Genomic DNA, 16,991 nt, shown 5'->3' on the forward strand with positions numbered 1-16,991 from the left:
TAGGATGGTCGTGCTGAACAGCATTTGAGCATGGGTTAACTGAGGCCGGCACCTTCAACATTTTGCAGGCAGAAACCAGAGCTTGATCGTGTTAACATTTTTTGCAACTATTGGCCAACTGTTTAAATACCTACACTTATACCATGCTACTTAAGAACAGACCCTTGTAGTTTAGCAGGTCTCAAGCCATCTTCTCAGAAATAAAACTACCGTTGGCAACCCTTCCATCTGGCTCACCAATTGTCTAATCAAGAGATTGGATATAATTTAACCCTGGTAATTAAATCCCATTTTCCCTTAAATTATAGGGCAACCAGTGTTATGTAAGTGTTCAAGTGAACTGCGCTATAACAAGACTTCAAACAGTTCAGAACTTTTAATTTGGACAACAATGATTAAACCAATGTTAAAATGACATCAAATCCAAGGCCTGGCTGTATATCAGCCAATTAGTAAGGGGGAAGGAGACGAGGAATGGGAGGGGAAAGAAAGTCAAGCGATCAACTAAAGTCCCCTCAATATAAGGATTCACAGATGGGGAGACGAAGTTACAAAAACTTGTTTCAAAATTAAAAAAAGGCCTTTGCCGTGAAATTGATGTATAGCTTTATGTACATCATTCTCAGGGTTCATGTATGCATACAAAAGAAAATCCACTACACATGATGCTTGTTCGTGTTCAAGTATATTTACCATCAACTTCATAAATTCTCCATGATTAGCAATCTTCCCACGATTTTTTTTGTTGATAAAATGTCCTTCAAAAAAAAAAAAAAATGCAGAAAACCACATTTCATTTTCTACCAATACATATATACTGTATAAATACATACATAAATATATTTTACATACAACAGCCATAAATTTGAAAAGGGGATATATAGAGCAGAGGGGGAAGGGTGGTTGTGTGTCTGTATTTTAACATGGTGCTGTAAAATGGTTCCTTGATAGTCTAATCGATCGGTTGTGATGTGCGTCCGAAAAAACCATCAGACCGAGAGGACGTCTCAGTTGGCCCAGTAGGGGGAGCTGCCGTAGCTGGACTTGTTGACCTGGCTCTTCTGCTGCATGCTACTGGACTGGCCGCGCTGGCTAGGACCACCCTGGACCAGCAGGACACACAGAGGCTCATCTTAATTTCTCTTCCCCCCGGTTAATGAGTAAATAATGTAGCTTTCCCATCGAGTCTCACCACCTACGTGAATTATATGGGTAAGCCATGGCCACAAAAGGTGGCAAGTGAGGCCTCTCCAGTAATAAAATCCTATTTTCCTTCATCCAAGCATGCAGTAATTTCCAGCAGTACGTTAGCGAAGGAATCACAGATACAAGATACACAGGAATCCTCCACGTTTAATCTGACTGGAAGGCATTCAGTTGTACTTGTATGCGTGTTTCAAAGTGTGCGTGTGTGTTACCTGTCCGTCCTGAGCCAGGTGATGGTGTAGCAGCTGGGAGTGGGGTTGCTGGTGAGGCAGGATGTGAAGGAAGGGGGCCGGGGCGTAGCCTCCAGGGGCCCCACCAGGGTTCAGAGGCCCCGGGCCCCCCAACGCTGAAGGCAGGCTGAAGGGAGGCGGGGTCCCGGCGTGGAAACCCTGCTTGTCAAAGGCCTGGCCGGGGTGTGGAAACAGGACACATTTGGCTCCATTGTAGGGCTAAGGTTTAATACGTTACCATATTTAAACATCAACTATATCCACGGAACCAGCAGAGATTAAATGCAACAAGACGTGTGTTCAAGGAGGGCGGACGCTCACCTGGCTCTTATTGTAAACACTTCCACTGATGTCTGGCACTCCCGAGTTACTGGACGTCACAGAGACGCCTGTGGGAGAGAAGGACGGCTGTTAAGGTGTGCACAGGAGCTCGGGGGTCTTCACTAAGCTGGGGTGTGAGGAGGGCCCACTGGGCTGCGCCAGGTACCTTTCCCAGGGCCGCTAGCAGCAGACTTGGCCTGGGCCTGGGAGGAGTTGCTGTAGCCTTTGCTGTAGTCCACACCGGCTGGCCCGGCCGTCAGCTCCTCGTACCCTGTGAGTCACGACACATTGCGCTTTAGGAGTCTGAGCTAGGCGTGGGTGCCATCACCGAATACCAGGGTATTTAGAAATACAGACGGTATGATGTTAAATACCGTCGAAGATACAAACGCTCCATTCAATTTAACTGTTTAAAGACATCTGAGGAATACCTTTTTCATTATGTTGATATGTAATTTAGCAAAGTTTAGAAGCCGTATAGATAATTAAATATTCTAAAATAAAGTCTTCTACATAATCATAGGCAAATAATACAATATATTTTATATTTTTTAATTGATAAAAAAGGAGACGTTTTCCACCATCTCTACGGTCTTTAAAAAGGAGTCTGAACCGTCTGCTGTTCTCCGTGCGTCGGGCTGCTGACCTGAGCTGAAGGTGTGCTGGCCGTAGCCGCTGGGCTGCTGCTGGCTCTGCTGCTGGAAGGGGCTGGCCGAGGGGTTGCCCAGCCCCAGGCCCATGCCGTGCTGCTTGCCGGAGGCCGGCCCCTGGGCTCCCGGAGGGACGAACATGGTGGGGCCGTACTGGAAGGCTGCGGCGCTGGGCACGGCGCTGGGCACACCGGGGTAGTAGGGCAGGCCGGTGTAGCTGTAGCCCGGGGGTAGGAAGGCCTGCTGGTTCCCGTGGTGCTGTGGCTGGCCCTGGGCCTGGGGCTGCTGAGGCTGGCCCTGGCTCTGGCCCTGGCTCTGACCCTGGGGGGGCTGGGGGGCCGACAGGCTGGTCGGGGGGGCCGGCGAGGTGGAGTCGTTCCTTCCGAACTTTGTGACTTCACCTGCATTGGGGAGATGGGTTGGTCCACGTCATGGCTCTGTCACATGGATTCACACGGGCGGTAATAGGAGGCTTGGAGGATCCAATCATACCTGAGTATGGGTTGTTGGCGAGACTCCCGTCTCTGCCTGAGAGAGCTGCAGGCCCAGGGAATGTGATGCCGTAGTAGTCCTGCAAGGAGGGCTGCGGCCACGGACGGGGACACGTCAGTTTTGACAGGGATTCAAAATGATTGGTAAAATACACAAGATAACCAAAAGATGGCATAGCCCAAAACAGTGCTTCAATGTGACCCTTTTGAATATTGTCATGCGCTATTGGCTCACCATGGGTAGTCTGGACTGTAGCATGTGGAGATCCTCGTAGCCATAGATCTGCTGTGTGCGACAAGAAGACACAGGCGTCAGTCTCAAAGCACATAACACAGACACACCAACTATTGTCACCCCCCCTCCCCTCAGAGAGGAGAGAGGTTCTTTTCAGTAGTAAACTGTAAATAATGTAATAGCTTATTTTCTCAATAGCAAGCAAAGATATACATAGAATGTACTTCATGTTAAATGCAAATCAACAGACCAGAAGAAACGTGACCCATGGCAGGGGACTTTTGCACTACAGGGGCTCTTACTGGGTATGCTGGAAGCAGTCCTCCGGGGCCCATTATGTACTGGTTGGGCAGCAGTGGAGGCACGCCCTGGGACAGGTTGGGAGGGGCTTTGCCTGACAGGAGAAACACCATGACTACATGTTCTACTTAAACCTGAAAGTCAGCGATACCCATGGTCTCCTATAAATAACAATAACCTCAAGTGAAATGAAGTGAGCCATTGTGGACCAGAATACAATCTATAGAGAACAATTCCCTGGATAGATTGACTCATGGATGGAAGCGTTTTATTCTTGAGAAACATTGTAGTTTAGCTGTTTCAAGTGCAGATGTTTGCATGGAGTAAATATCTGCAGTAGAAAGGTTAGATAGCGCAGGTTTAGCAACATTAACAACCATTACTACTGATCCGATGTCTATAACGTATGTCAACTAATCCAACCATTAGAAGAAAGACAATTAATTAAAAAATGAATGAAGTGAATAAAGTACCTTAGATGCGCCTTTCAGATACATTGCAAAAATCATACAATCCTCCCCTTTATATTAAACCTCTTTAATATAAAGGGGGGACCCCAACCGTCCGGAGTCTTTCCAAGACTGAGTTTATTAGCAGCAATGTATATCAATATACTTTTGGATATTATCCTGACAGGTTAGTTAGGTCTTTGGATACTGCCCTAAGTGATCAATTATGGTTCATTTACAGTTTTAGATCCTGTTGTCCATAACTTTAGACCTTTAAACCCTTTGAACCGTGCTCCGGTTTGGGGCGGTTGAATGTACATACCGCTGGACGAGGAGAGCAGCGGGGCGGTCCGGCCCCCCGCCAGGTTGGAGGCGGCGCCGATGCCGTTGGAGCTGAGCCCCAGAGCCGAGTGCAGCGCGCCCGCGTTAGCCATGGCGCTGCTCATGCCGCCACCCATGTTGGCCATGTTAGCCAGGTGGCTGATGCTACTGCTGCTGCTGCTGATGTTGATGTTGTTGTGGTGGTGGTGCACCGAGTGGAGCGACGGGCCGGGGATCTGCGACGACGTGTAGGAGCCAGACGAGGGCGCCAGGGAGCTCATGCTACTGCTGTCCCCACTGGTGTACTGGCGAGCAGGGGAGAAGGAGGGCATTTTAGAAACAACCCTAAACTACAGCAGAACAAAACGTACTGGAAGATCAGATGCAGAGCAAATAATCGAAGGGAAAAAAGTCAACACTGTTCACATCATCCACCACGCGAATACACAGCAGTTTACAATAAGAATTGCGCCAGTGAAAAGGCAAGATGGATTCAAACCGTAAAATCGTATAGCCTAGAGAAAACAACCTTATGCTAAAAGTTGGATGGTGTACAATAGTTTAGCAAATGAGGGGTATCATGAAAGGTCGGGGTGCGTTCGTTAATACGTCCATGTTTTGGAGACGCTTGTTCTTGAGGTCTTTTCCCTGTTCCAAAACTAAAGAAAGCCTATCCCTCTTCCATAGAAAGTTGGTATTGGTTGGTATCCAAAGAAGATCTGTTGTGATACTGCACTAGTCATGTTACCTACAGAAAACCTATATTCACATACAGCTGTGTTAGTAAACATTGGCTTGGACTAGCGCAAATTGCGTCGAGATGAATGATCAACAAATATTAATGAGCATCGCGGTACACGTGTACGGTCCAAATCAGCTCCACGACTTCAATAAATATACAAAAATCACAACGGTTTTCAGTCACCTTAAGACTGAAGATAGCAGTGAACTGGAGAGCCAGTTCAGTGTTTCTGTTGCTAACCCCAGGTAGACACAAAAGTACTCATGATCGTGTATCAACATAGAACAATGACGCTTTGCTTGACTTACAGTGAGAGCACTGGAGCCCGCTGCCGAGACTGAAGAGTGACTGCTGGCATGGCTGAGGAGAGATGGGGGTTTAGTGAAGGCATGAGCAGATCTGTACATAATACTACAGTGCACTTCTGGTTTGAGGCTCCCTGCATTACATTGGCTTTATACCTGTACTCATGATGGTAATTAACTTCAATCTAATTTAAAAAGCTGAGGGAGAGAGACACTGAGACAGAGAGAGAATAAAAGAGATGGATTAAGAGAGAGTGTGGGGATGAAGAGAGAGTGGCAGTGGGTGGGAGTCTGAGACGCCACGAAGAAAATGGGACATGGAAACGAATGAGAGAGAGCAATGAGAGAGTGCGTTGTGTTACCTGTTGAGAGAGCTGAGCTGGCTGACAGTGGGCATGTCCTGGGCCAGGCTGGCCAGTGCAGCATTGTGATTGGGCATCACCGAGGGGTGGTGGGAGGGGCCGCCTTGCCCACTGTGGCTGCTGACGCTCAGAGAGGGAGAGTCAGGCTTTGGTGTGGATGACACTGATGATGCTGGGATGTGGGTGGGAGAGAGGGGAAGAGAGTTTGTGTGTTATTTAAGACGTCGACAAAAGGGCCATGGCAACACGATCCGCTATTTTTTGCAAAAGATATTTGAAAAACGAATCATAAAACAGCAGGACAGGATGTGACCTTGATCTCAGTTTACCATGGGGAACATTTCTCAGTCATCTCTTGCATTAACATATATGCAGTACATTATTATGATCAAAGACAAAACATTAGGGGAGCACTTACTGTCTAAAGCAACTGACGTCCTCATGCCGTTCAAGCCATTCTGAGGGACAAGACAAAAACTAAACTTAGCCTGGGTGTAACAAAGGATGAGTGATGGATCAAACAGGGAATCTACTAGAACGTTAAACAAAGGAAAAAGGTGTTGTAAGTCCCAAGCGTTTCTTATCATGTTAGGCAACTTATGTAGATATCTTTACAAACGTGTGGGATTTTCTACTTTTAGTAAAAACCTTTTTGCTTCTTTATGCAATTGGTGGGGATGATAGAAACAAACTTCCACCATATGACCATTGACCATATGACCATCACCACTCCCACAGCGAGCCCTGGGTTCCACTCACCATGACCGGCCCAGAGGCCTCTTTGCTCTGGGTGAAGGCCAGCCGCGAGTGGACCGACAAAGGTGCGTCGTAACTCCCCCCGACGGAGCAGAAGGGGGAGGCGGTGGACTGGACCGCAACGGAGGACGACAGCGCGGAGGCGGCGGAGCTGGCGGCAGCGGCAGCGTGAGGATTGGCTGAGCTGGCGGTGCCCAGGGAGGAGGCGGATAGGTTGGGCAGCGTGATGGAGGGCGAGTGGTAGACGGGCTCCGACGAGGAGATGGGCAGTGGCAGCGGCACCGAGAGCGGGAGGCCCAGGGACTCACTGTCGGTCAAACAGCCAGCACACCAGCACAGAGTCAGGACTTGGTAAGCTCTTGGCACTTAGTCAGTCAAGGGTTTCACACACAACTCTCAGAATGCAAACGTTCTGAAATCGATCCAGGTTTAAAAGGTGGGTGGGACAGACACTTGTTCTTCTTCGGTCTCAAATTGATTTTGATATGTCGCTATTTTTGGATACATCTTTGTAAAAAGGGTTAGAAAGATAAGCTAAAAATATATAAGAGAAAGTATATTCTGGCATTTATCCCCTTGCTTACTAGACGTCTGTTGTGTAACTGAAAATTGAGCAAATTACACTGCCTTTCCCAGTTTTATTTTATTTTCTTCAGACTGTTAATAAGCTTGTTCATGAACATAAAAATTGACTAAAATCTCTTGGTTACTGTGTTTCGTTAAATAATAACATTTTGACACCAAAAAACACAGCAAACATTGAGACAACAGATGGGTTCCAATGGTCCAAGGTTCCACAGGGCGTCAACAGACGTTTGAGTTCGTTTACCAAACATTGCGCTCCGAAATGGCCCCAAGCGACTGCAGAGGGTTATTAATTGCCTATGCATAGTTCAAAATAAAAGTGCTAAATGGGCTGTTTCCAGACAACGGCAGTATAGTCAGGGCGGTGCTCTGGTACCTGAGGGGTGTGGAGTACAGGCTGGACTGGCTCTGGGGTCCAGGTGCGGTTGGAGCGGCCACGGGGCCCGGGGTTGATTCCCGCGAGGCGCCAACGACACAGTTCTCCACGGCGCCAAAGTCTGGGATGGCCGACTCTGAGCCGAAGTCCAGCGCTCCGAACTGGAGGTTGAGCCCGGGAATGTCTGCGGAGCCTGGCATCTCTACCGCCGTGGAGGGGATCTGGGGAGGAAGGTTCCAGAGTCACCTCGTTGTACAATGACTGGAGCATTAGGGCCTTGTCACACCGAGACCCAAGCATAGAGCGCAAAGCAGCGTAAAGCACATCCTCCTTCAATCCGCCTCCTTCATGAGCCTTCGTGAGCAATGCCACATCGCATGCGGAGCTGGGATTTCCAGGGTGGAGCATTTGATGCATTTCATTTCAAGCTGATCCACCAGCTGAAAAAAGAGTTTGGCTTTGACTTATGCTCTATGCTTTTGTTTCGTCGTGCAAGGGCATTAAGAGATGTTACCGTAGATGTTAAAAATGTGGAGCTCTATGTAGAGGATTAGTTCGGCCAAAGAGTTGGACATCAACCACTGACTTTAAGAGAACTGTAAATACATTTAAAGTGATGGCTTTTAGTTTATTTAACGGCACCGCCTGCTGCCCAGAGCTGGTTCTGTAACCCTCCATTACAAAGTGGAAGTCAGGCACGACATCAGGCATCTTACAGACCAAACGTTGCATGGCATGCTTCCTAAGTAGCGTTTGCGCCGTGTCCGTGGGGGGGGGGGGGTCCAGCTGTACCTTGGACGTGGGGGGTATCCTTCGCTTCTGGCCCTTGAGTTGCGCCCGTTGTTGCTGGTGCGGCGTGCCGCTGCCCGGAGGGTCCAGCCCTGCACTGGGCGCAGGAGACTTGGCACTACCAGCAGCCAGCAGGGGGCCTCCCTGGCCCGCCTGGAGCCCGGGAGACGGGGCGGCGGGGGCGGCCTGCTGCAGCCGCTGCGTCGGGGGGCTGGGTTGGCGCGCCAGGGGCAGCGAGGGTCCCGCGTGCCTCTGGACCAGCTGGCTCAGAACTAGGGAGGGCTCTGGCTGCATACCAAACTCCCCTGGAAGCAACACAAACACACATTGAGGTGCGGTCCAAAAAGAGGAGGGGCAGAGACACTCAAGCCTTTTCAAACCAGCGCTGACTGTGTGGTACAGCAGACTATAACCTTCAGGTACGGGGACGACTTTTTCTATTGCATTCACTCAGCTGCAGAGTGGCTTTTAGTATTTCCCACAGAATGGCAGATTTATAATATTATTTGTAATACGCTGACGGGAAAAGGAGGCTTATCAAACAGACGCGTCCGATTAAACAGACTAGTCTACAATCATGACTATGTATTCCTTTAATCGTTACTAATCCTGATTTGTTATGTTTGCTGCAATTATACGTCTGCCCATTTGGTGACTATCGCATTCCTAACCTTCCCTGGAAGGAGGGATCCCTCTGCTTTGTTCCTATTCACTGTTCCATTTCTTGGATTGAGCTAATATTCCTTAGTTTACCTTAACCTTAAGAAGGGCTGGGCTGAGTGATATATATATATAAAAAAAAGGGATTTCATAAATTATATTATAAAAATAAATAAAGAGACCCCTTGGCCAGATTAACATTGCTAGAAAAAACCATGGGAAGGAAAGAAAAGACACTCACGGCTGAACTGCGAGGAGGCACCGGGCTCTGACACCTTCAGGTCCCAGCTGGAGGAGACTGGCGGAGGTACTTGGACTCCAAGGCCGGGCAGACGACCCCCTTGGGTGCCGACAGAGGGCGTGGCCTGGGAGGATGGCAGCGGACCCAGGCCGGGACCCTTTAGCTGCTCCAGTATCTGAGCTCCGGCGCTTGGCTGGCTCCGTTTGGACTGTCCCAGGTCACCGAAACCAGCTCCAAGCACGGACGACTGATGCACATAGCAAGAGATGGAAAGATATTTTAAGCGGAGGGTTTTTGGCATGACACAGGTGAATCCTGTGTCAACCCAAAAACAACAATTTACATCCCAAACGAAAAAGGGGACCTATGGGGAAGATGCTTGTTAGCATGTGGGAGGAGGAGTATCATTAATGTAGGGGGAAAGGGCAGAGCAGCAGAAGCGATTGTCAGTTTACCAGGGCAACGTGTGCATAGCTTGTGCTGCCAGTGGCGTTTCGGCTGAGGGGAAGCTGGGGCTGCTGCGGTTGATGGTGGTGGTGGTGGGAGTTGGTAAAGACCAGGCTCTGAGAGCTGGAGGAGGAAGAGGAAGGGGGAGCCTCCCTACCTCCACCCACAGGCTTCTGCAGCAGCGTGGCCAGGTCCAGGCTAACAATGAGACGGAGCATGGGAATATCCTTAGCAGAGCAACTTTATTGCTGTGGTATTGACTATCATTATTACAGTGCATCACATTATTAAAGAGCCTGATCCATCAGTGGTAGGATGGATGTGTTTTTAGTTACCTTTGTCCAGGTGTGATGTGGTTCTCAGCAGCAGGCGCACACGAGGAGGTGAACACTTTGGTCTCGGAGAGCTGAGGAAAGAATAAACCAAAGAGATTATTGTTATAGTCCAAGCAGTGGCAATTCATACGGTTACCACTATAGGAGTGGTATAAATGAAGATTAACATCTTCACTCTTAATAAAGGCTTAATATGCTCAGCATCCTCACACTTCATCATCCTACCCATTCTGAAATGGCTCTGGAGGTTAGAAGGGAAGACACATGAGAACACACAACATTTGCCTGTAACTCACACTGACATCCTCGCTCCAGTCCTCAGCAGCCCAGTCTTCCAGTGTATTCCTCCAGGCTAAGAGACGCAGGGGAACGCCAAGAGATCAGAGCCCCATCCGGTCAGGATAGTAATTGCGTTTCATAATAGGAGGACGCACATAAACGCCACCTACCTGTTCCATCTGGGTTGGTGCCGTTGGCCCCCGTGTCCCACACCTCTGAGTCCATGGTCCGCGTGCGGGAATCTGAGGTGTAGTCCGCCGGGTTGAAGGTCCTGGGGGTAGAAGAGGAGGGGAAAAACAAAGAAGGAGTGTTGGTGAAAAGTCAAAGTAGAGGGAGTGGGCATGAGAAAGACAAGAAAATCCTGTTACAAAGCAAATAACAAGAAGGGTATATATATCCTATTAAGTTTTGTTGCCGGTATTGTACGACAGAAGATAGTCAGGAAAACAAAGAAATGCTTTTGAAAACAAACACATTATGTAATTTGCAGTTCTGCTTATGAAGGAATACGACATCAGGTTCTAGGTGCATACCCCATTCCCTGGGCTGAGAACCGGCTCCCTGGCGGCGCTCTGCCCCTGCCTCGACCTCCGGCTCCTACACAATACGACAAGAGAAGAAGACAATGCACCTCAGCCCTCGGCCACTGAGAAGGACGGCACAAGGTTGAATGTCTCCCACCCCCCTCTCTCTCTCTTTACGTACCAATCAACCCCCCTCTACCTCCCCTGCCCCTCCGGCCTCGCTCCGAGCCCCTTTCCACGGGCATCACCTCAACCCCATTCTCCTCTGGGCGTGCGGCTGTATACACAGACACACACACAGGTGAGTCCATCACGAAGGGATGGGGTAGCGACACAGGGTGGGATGCGACTGTCTCTGTCGGGGGGGCTGTACCCGGTCGGCTGCGACTAGCCCCCTTGCCCCTGCGGCTGGAGGCACTGCGACCCTTGTTGGCCTCCTTGTCTCCTTTCTTCTCCCGGTTCTCCTTGTTCTCCTTGCTCTCGGACGGTCCCTCCTTAACGAGGGGCTTCTTCTTCCCTACGGTCTCCCATGAGGTCTAGAGAGGAGCACAGACACAGAGGATGAGAGGTCTCCAAATACATTGATGTCAAGGTCCAGGGATATGGTGGATAAAAAGCTCATTCTTGTTGAAAGGAAATCTGACAGTACATTTTCTTAACGGCTTAAAACCTGTTTTATCAAAACCATCACGCGGAACAGATTTCAAAATAATTGGTGACCACTTCTTGATTTTTTTATGGGTTACATTGGAGTCGTTTGAAATTATTGTATTTAGCAAACATGTCTTGTTACGTTACTCTACTTATTTTGTGCTTGCAGCCCTTTTCCTTTCCTTTGATTTGGTTTTTCTTCTCCCTGTTCCTGTTTTTGTTGAATGTGTCTCTGCATGAATGGTATGTAATATTGTATGAACGTTAGTAGCTAACCTCCCAGTTAGTTCTCACAAGAGTTTCAGATTTTAATATATATATAAATAAATAAATAATGAGTTCTGTCTATTATGTAGCAGTGGAGGAACTTGGGGAACTTTGAGATTGTCAATAGTAATATTCTTGGAAATAAAGAGGTACCAGACTGTCACTATTTTTTTATATAGGATGTCGTTTTCTTAAATAAAATGGAATTTTTATCGATCAGCATTGACTGAAGTTATGTGTAGGTTATTTTAAGCTACAGGCTAGTATTACTTTAACATAAAAACATATGCATTTCATCAGATATTGAAGAACTTGGTTCAACTTACATGTGCACCACATGCCAATTCCAGACAGTATTTATATATGTAGAAGTCTTTTTTTTACCTAACTTTATCTTGGTAGTCTGCATTTTTACCAAGATGTTTCATCTTGATTTGTGCAGAACCACACCCTATGTTGTTAATTTGGATCAGGGTTAGATTTCAGCCTACCACAAATAGGCTTTTGCCCTTCTCAAACAGGAACCACCAACTATTTTGGGACCTTAATCAAGACAAAAACAACAAAGGTAGCTGGTAGGGGGGGGACTACAGAGAGTTGAGCGATCCCCCCCACCCGCCCCCAACCATCTGTGCCCACAAGCCGGCCTGGGAAGGGTTGGGACTTTGACCAAGAATGTCCAGCATGCAGTTGGAGAAACACTTAACCATTTGTCCAATGGCCATTATTATCCTTAATAAATACAATACTGTCAATCCCTATTAGGGCTTTGACTTTGAACTTCGTAATTCGAATATAATTCGAATATCAAAAAATAAATCAAAATTCGAACGAATATTAGGCAGCCCTTAATATTCAAACCTGTTATGGGCAGGCCAAGAGGGAGAGACGTCGGAGAACCCGACGCAGTCTATTCATAATATTGTAATGACCACGGAAGAGGCAGTGAATGAAGTATTGATTAGACAGCGATTAATCAGAAACCCAATAAACCGTTGGAACACGCAATACCGGTAACCATAGCAACGCCGGTAAACAAACCTCGCAAAACCCAATCCAGGGCTGAATCCGAATACTCATACTTATAGTATGCATTTTGTAGTACGCCACAAATATAGCGCGTCCGAATGCTCAGTACGCATTGTGTAGTACGGAAAACGTTAAAGAATGCGTACTACCCATTGGTACTACCGCCACAGTATACAACGGTAGGTCACTACGCTATCCCACAAAGCAACCGGAGTCTGGTAACGAACGAAGAAGTGATGGCTGACCCGACACTACCAACAGCGGCTTAGAAAGACGTTGTAGAAAGCGGCGAAAAAATAGTAATTAAAAAGAGTAAAAAAGTAAAGTAAGTCATTAAGTAAAAAGAGACATTTTTAATTTTATAGCAACGATGACAAGACGGAAAACAGGTAACTTATCAAGGTAGTTTTGCCGGCATCTGAGGGGAGATACGTCATCTCCAAACATCCGGTGGAGTTTCGGCGGTGTTCGGAAGCGTTCAGAAGCGTTCTACGCATAGCTGTAGACCGTACTACACTTGACAGTGTAGTACGGTCTTCAGCTATGCGTAGAACGCTTCTGTTCAGTAGACCCTGAACAGAAATAGTATGTACTAAGTATTGGGATTCAGCCCAGGTCTTACTGAAGGCATTTAATGGTCAAAATATTATTAATAAATATTTGAATATATTCGAATATTAATATTAATAAACAAACAAACTTCGAATATGATTTTTGGGCAAAAGTCAATGCCCTAATCCCTATTGTGTTTTCTCAGGACAGACTTTCCAACAAACCGGACAAAATGTGTCTGGTACTCTGGAGAATGGTCCAGCATATCTTATCTTTGTTCTTTACCGAGCCCCTTTCCACTGCAAGCAAGTATTTTAAGCCTTACTCTAACAAGTTCACCTATTGGGGTAGCTGAAATAACAAGCTACCCCAAGTCAATCCAAAAGCTAGAATCCTTGCACTCTGTCGAATGAAACTAGCCTTTAATTCAGAATGTAGGCAATGTCCATCCTCTAGGCTGCTAAATAAAAACGAATTTTGGGGGACAGCCATTCAACACAAAAATACATGAGTGGATAAAACGCCTGATGGGGAAGGCAAGGACATGGCGGGGAAGGTTGGATTTAAGGTATTGCTCTGCGTTTATTATAACGGGTGTCAATGGGTGGCGCTGAATTTGAACAGTGCTAGAAGTTATATTGATTCACCGAGTGTGAGGGCTCGCATTGGAAATAATAGTTTTGAATTGATAGAACGCATGTTGGTGGATGGCGCATCGAGGGTGCGAACCCTTTTAGGGTAAAGGAAGTTCGGTTTTTGGCTCTTAGTTGAACGATTTTTTGGTTCAAACCTCAATGTACTAAGTGTGTAGGCATCTTTGAGCAGGATGCCCAACCCCTACTTGCTCATTAATGACATGAAAGAAAAATGTTTTATATCCATGTAAGTCGCTTTAGATAAAAGCATTTGCTAAATAACTCCTTAGTAAATTGGTAATGGAAGGAAGGAAGAAGCTTCTTGTAATCCGTGTGGGTCTAGGGTAATGGCCTACCGTGTCGGATGTACTCTCCAGGAGGAAGTTGATGGCTCTGTTCACGTCCTCGTTGCAATCGTGGAGCGCTATCATGCACTCATCCTGGTTCTTCCCCGTGACCTCCATGAGCTAGGAGCAGAGCCATAAGGTCAAGCAAAAACTATTTAAAAGGGATAAAGCATGACATTTACAAGAGGTTTAACTTGAGCATGGTCTTCAAGTGTGCTGACGAGCAGAAAGGCATGCATTCACAAAGGAAAACGGAGGCCGACTCCATCAGGGTTAGGCAACGATTATCCTCATGCATTGGCATTTAGAAGGGGACTCTTTCATCCTCACCTGGTTGACTTTGCACTCAGAGTCAGAATCGTTCTTGTCATAGATCACCTGGGCAAGGCGGATTTGCTCTGCAGTAGCCTGGATCATGAGACAAAAATGGAAAATATATATCTATAGTGCAAACAGTGTTTTGGTTTTTCAAGTGGGTGAGTAGGATTTTTTTTTGCATTGCACATGCAATGCAAAAGTGAATTCCCCTTTCCCCGGAATTTGAACATTTGTGTATCTGCATTCTGCAGTATTATAGCTATTTCTATGGCGGGAGAAAAAACTGTACATGTTGGTCTTTTGGCATTTGCTATCAGTTCCCAGTGTGGAAGGTGAGACCTCACCTGTATCTGTTTCTGTGGTTGGGAGGAGTGTGTGACGGTGGGCAGCGTCTTCTCCCGAGGGCCCCGGGCCTTGTCGCCGCCCAGCGAGCTCATCATATACAGTATATACAAAACTATGTATGTACAAAATAGAAAAATCTGCAAAGGAAGCACAATAGGGTGAGCGACACATACTCGCCTTCATTTCATAAACTAATTTAATATAATAAGGCTCTTTGAATAAAGGCTAGGCCGTTTATGTCGTTTGTAGTACATTTATACAAATGTCTTAACACATGAATTCAGCCTAGGCAAAACAACTCCACAACCATTTAAATTCCTCCTTATCATTTTTTTGCCTTCTGAAAAACACAAACCAACATTGGCTCGCTATTGCCCTGGTGATGCAACAGCTCTGAGGGAGTAATAAACTAGGTCAAGGAGGGAAGTGAGCCCAATGTCCACTCACACTCAGCAGGCATTATAAACAACTGTGCAATTTTGTAGTAGAATCATCAACATACACACACCAGGCACCCACTGTAAGGTACGCACAATACATGCGATTTATATATACACTGTCCCAGATAAACTGTTTTAAGAAAATTGTAAAATGTGACATTTAAAACAAAAAAAACATTCATGGCAAGTCATTATAGATGTTTTTATTTACCAAATACCAAAACTATTCGGCTCATAGTTGTACATTTTAGCTGGAGCAAATAAAAGGTTTTAAATATTAAATCACTGCATGATCACAATACAACAAGTTTCATAATTTAAAGATTCTTAATTGTTACTAATACTGGTACAGTTTAAACAAACAACTATAACGACCTATTGCTCGTGTATTGTTATCCCCTCTGACCCATTTGTTTTATGTGGAAGAACAATAGCAATACAGCTCCGGCTGTTAAATGACGTGTGTGGATGCACTCTTGCTATTGGCTGCAGGACTGAACAAAGCTAAAGCGAAAACACCATGGAAAAGACTGTACAATTGTATTTAAAAAAATACTGAGATGGCCGAGGCAACGTCGTTCTATACCGTACATATGTCTATTGTCTTCTCCATTTTTATTTTTTGACTCATAAAATAGAGAAGATTCTGCGCCAACACGAATACGAAACCAAACAACAACAAACCATTACCAACAAAACTCACGATCCTACCTTCGAGAGATGCGATTTGGCATGTCATGAGTTTTATGGCATTGCACCGCATATATGACATGAAAGACTATCAACGTTTAGCCACTTTACTCAAACGTATTTTGTCCCTGGGCATATTAAACGTTAACACGTATACATTCGGACCGTCAGATCCCCCAGCTGCGTTTTGCATTACTTGTTTTCATGGTCGGTTTAAAAAAAATCCCCAACAACGCCTTAGTTTTCACGCATAATATATTTTCTCATCACGATGCAGTACCATTTAACATATTACACACCGAAATGGTAATACTAATTCTATGTATCCCTTTGTCCTCGCTAGCGTAAGCTACGATTAGCTAGCCTACTCCCCTTAGCTGACACAATGCCATAGAAATGCAGGGATGGCGCTAGCCGTCGAGGCTATCGCTAACAAAATAGGGTCGGGATAGAAAGTCAACCAGCGCACTGTCATGTGCATAACAATACATCGTCAATAAGGAGAATCACACCAAAACACAGTTTCATCCAATGCCACTGGTAGTTTATAACACATGACATTACAACATGCTAGTGGGCTAACAACAAAGCTCTATCGATCCTATGGAAAATGGCCTCAGTGCACAATCCCATCCCGACGCAGCTTGCCGGGTGAAAAGCAATCACAAAAATGCGAAAAAAAAGCTACCAAAAGCGCGTGTAATAGGCGCGACGGAGACGCATATTCAACGCATACACACGATTTCTTATGAAACAATAATAAAAATGTGCTAATAACCCAACACTTAAGTTTGACAAAGACGAGAAGATTTATTTTTTTTATTACCTGCTAACACGCTTCACTCCGCCAGCAGCAGACAAGGTGGTCACGTGACGTGCGATGTCGCCGTTGATGCCCGAGTCTGGTCTGCGCAGCCGCGCAACCTCCTAACCACAATCTCTTCAAAGCCACAAGAGGCTGGGAGAGGAACCTCGTTTTTGGCGTTATCCCGGTATACTGCAACGCAATTTCTGGTGTCTTATACAGCCCCGAAGCGAAAATAAGAACATGACAAGCTTAACAAAAAAGACATGGATAATAAATATAGAGATTTGACGAATAATTCGACAAAG

At 46.3% G+C, this 16,991-nt stretch overlaps 1 protein-coding gene across 7 annotated transcripts; it reads right to left on the minus strand.

Annotated features, from left to right (window-relative positions):
- Window positions 1-361: 361 nt before the first annotated feature.
- ubap2a (ubiquitin associated protein 2a) lies at window positions 362-16,860 on the minus strand. Of its 7 annotated transcripts, none has more exons than XM_060069299.1 (27): window positions 16,705-16,860; window positions 14,748-14,885; window positions 14,416-14,493; window positions 14,095-14,205; window positions 10,978-11,140; window positions 10,786-10,881; window positions 10,614-10,677; window positions 10,251-10,351; window positions 10,098-10,153; window positions 9,802-9,872; window positions 9,475-9,664; window positions 9,020-9,266; window positions 8,122-8,423; window positions 7,330-7,550; window positions 6,372-6,675; window positions 6,031-6,070; window positions 5,613-5,784; window positions 5,254-5,305; window positions 4,205-4,508; window positions 3,436-3,527; window positions 3,134-3,184; window positions 2,900-2,990; window positions 2,404-2,808; window positions 1,924-2,028; window positions 1,758-1,825; window positions 1,419-1,610; window positions 362-1,103 (listed from the first exon to the last, which is right to left on the minus strand). In XM_060069299.1, exons 2-27 carry the CDS (start codon window positions 14,841-14,843, stop codon window positions 1,008-1,010), a joined length of 3,768 nt encoding a protein of 1,255 aa, XP_059925282.1. In that variant the 5' UTR covers window positions 14,844-14,885; window positions 16,705-16,860; the 3' UTR covers window positions 362-1,007. The 7 variants fall into 7 exon arrangements, with proteins under 7 accessions (XP_059925282.1, XP_059925281.1, XP_059925280.1 ...); XM_060069298.1 differs by having other exon boundaries at window positions 1,419-1,655; window positions 2,900-3,014; XM_060069297.1 differs by having other exon boundaries at window positions 10,786-11,140.
- Between the last annotated feature and the right edge of the window lie 131 nt (window positions 16,861-16,991).

This window comes from Gadus macrocephalus, chromosome 13 (genome assembly GCF_031168955.1).
Source record: "Gadus macrocephalus chromosome 13, ASM3116895v1".
Lineage (NCBI taxonomy): Eukaryota > Metazoa > Chordata > Actinopteri > Gadiformes > Gadidae > Gadus > Gadus macrocephalus.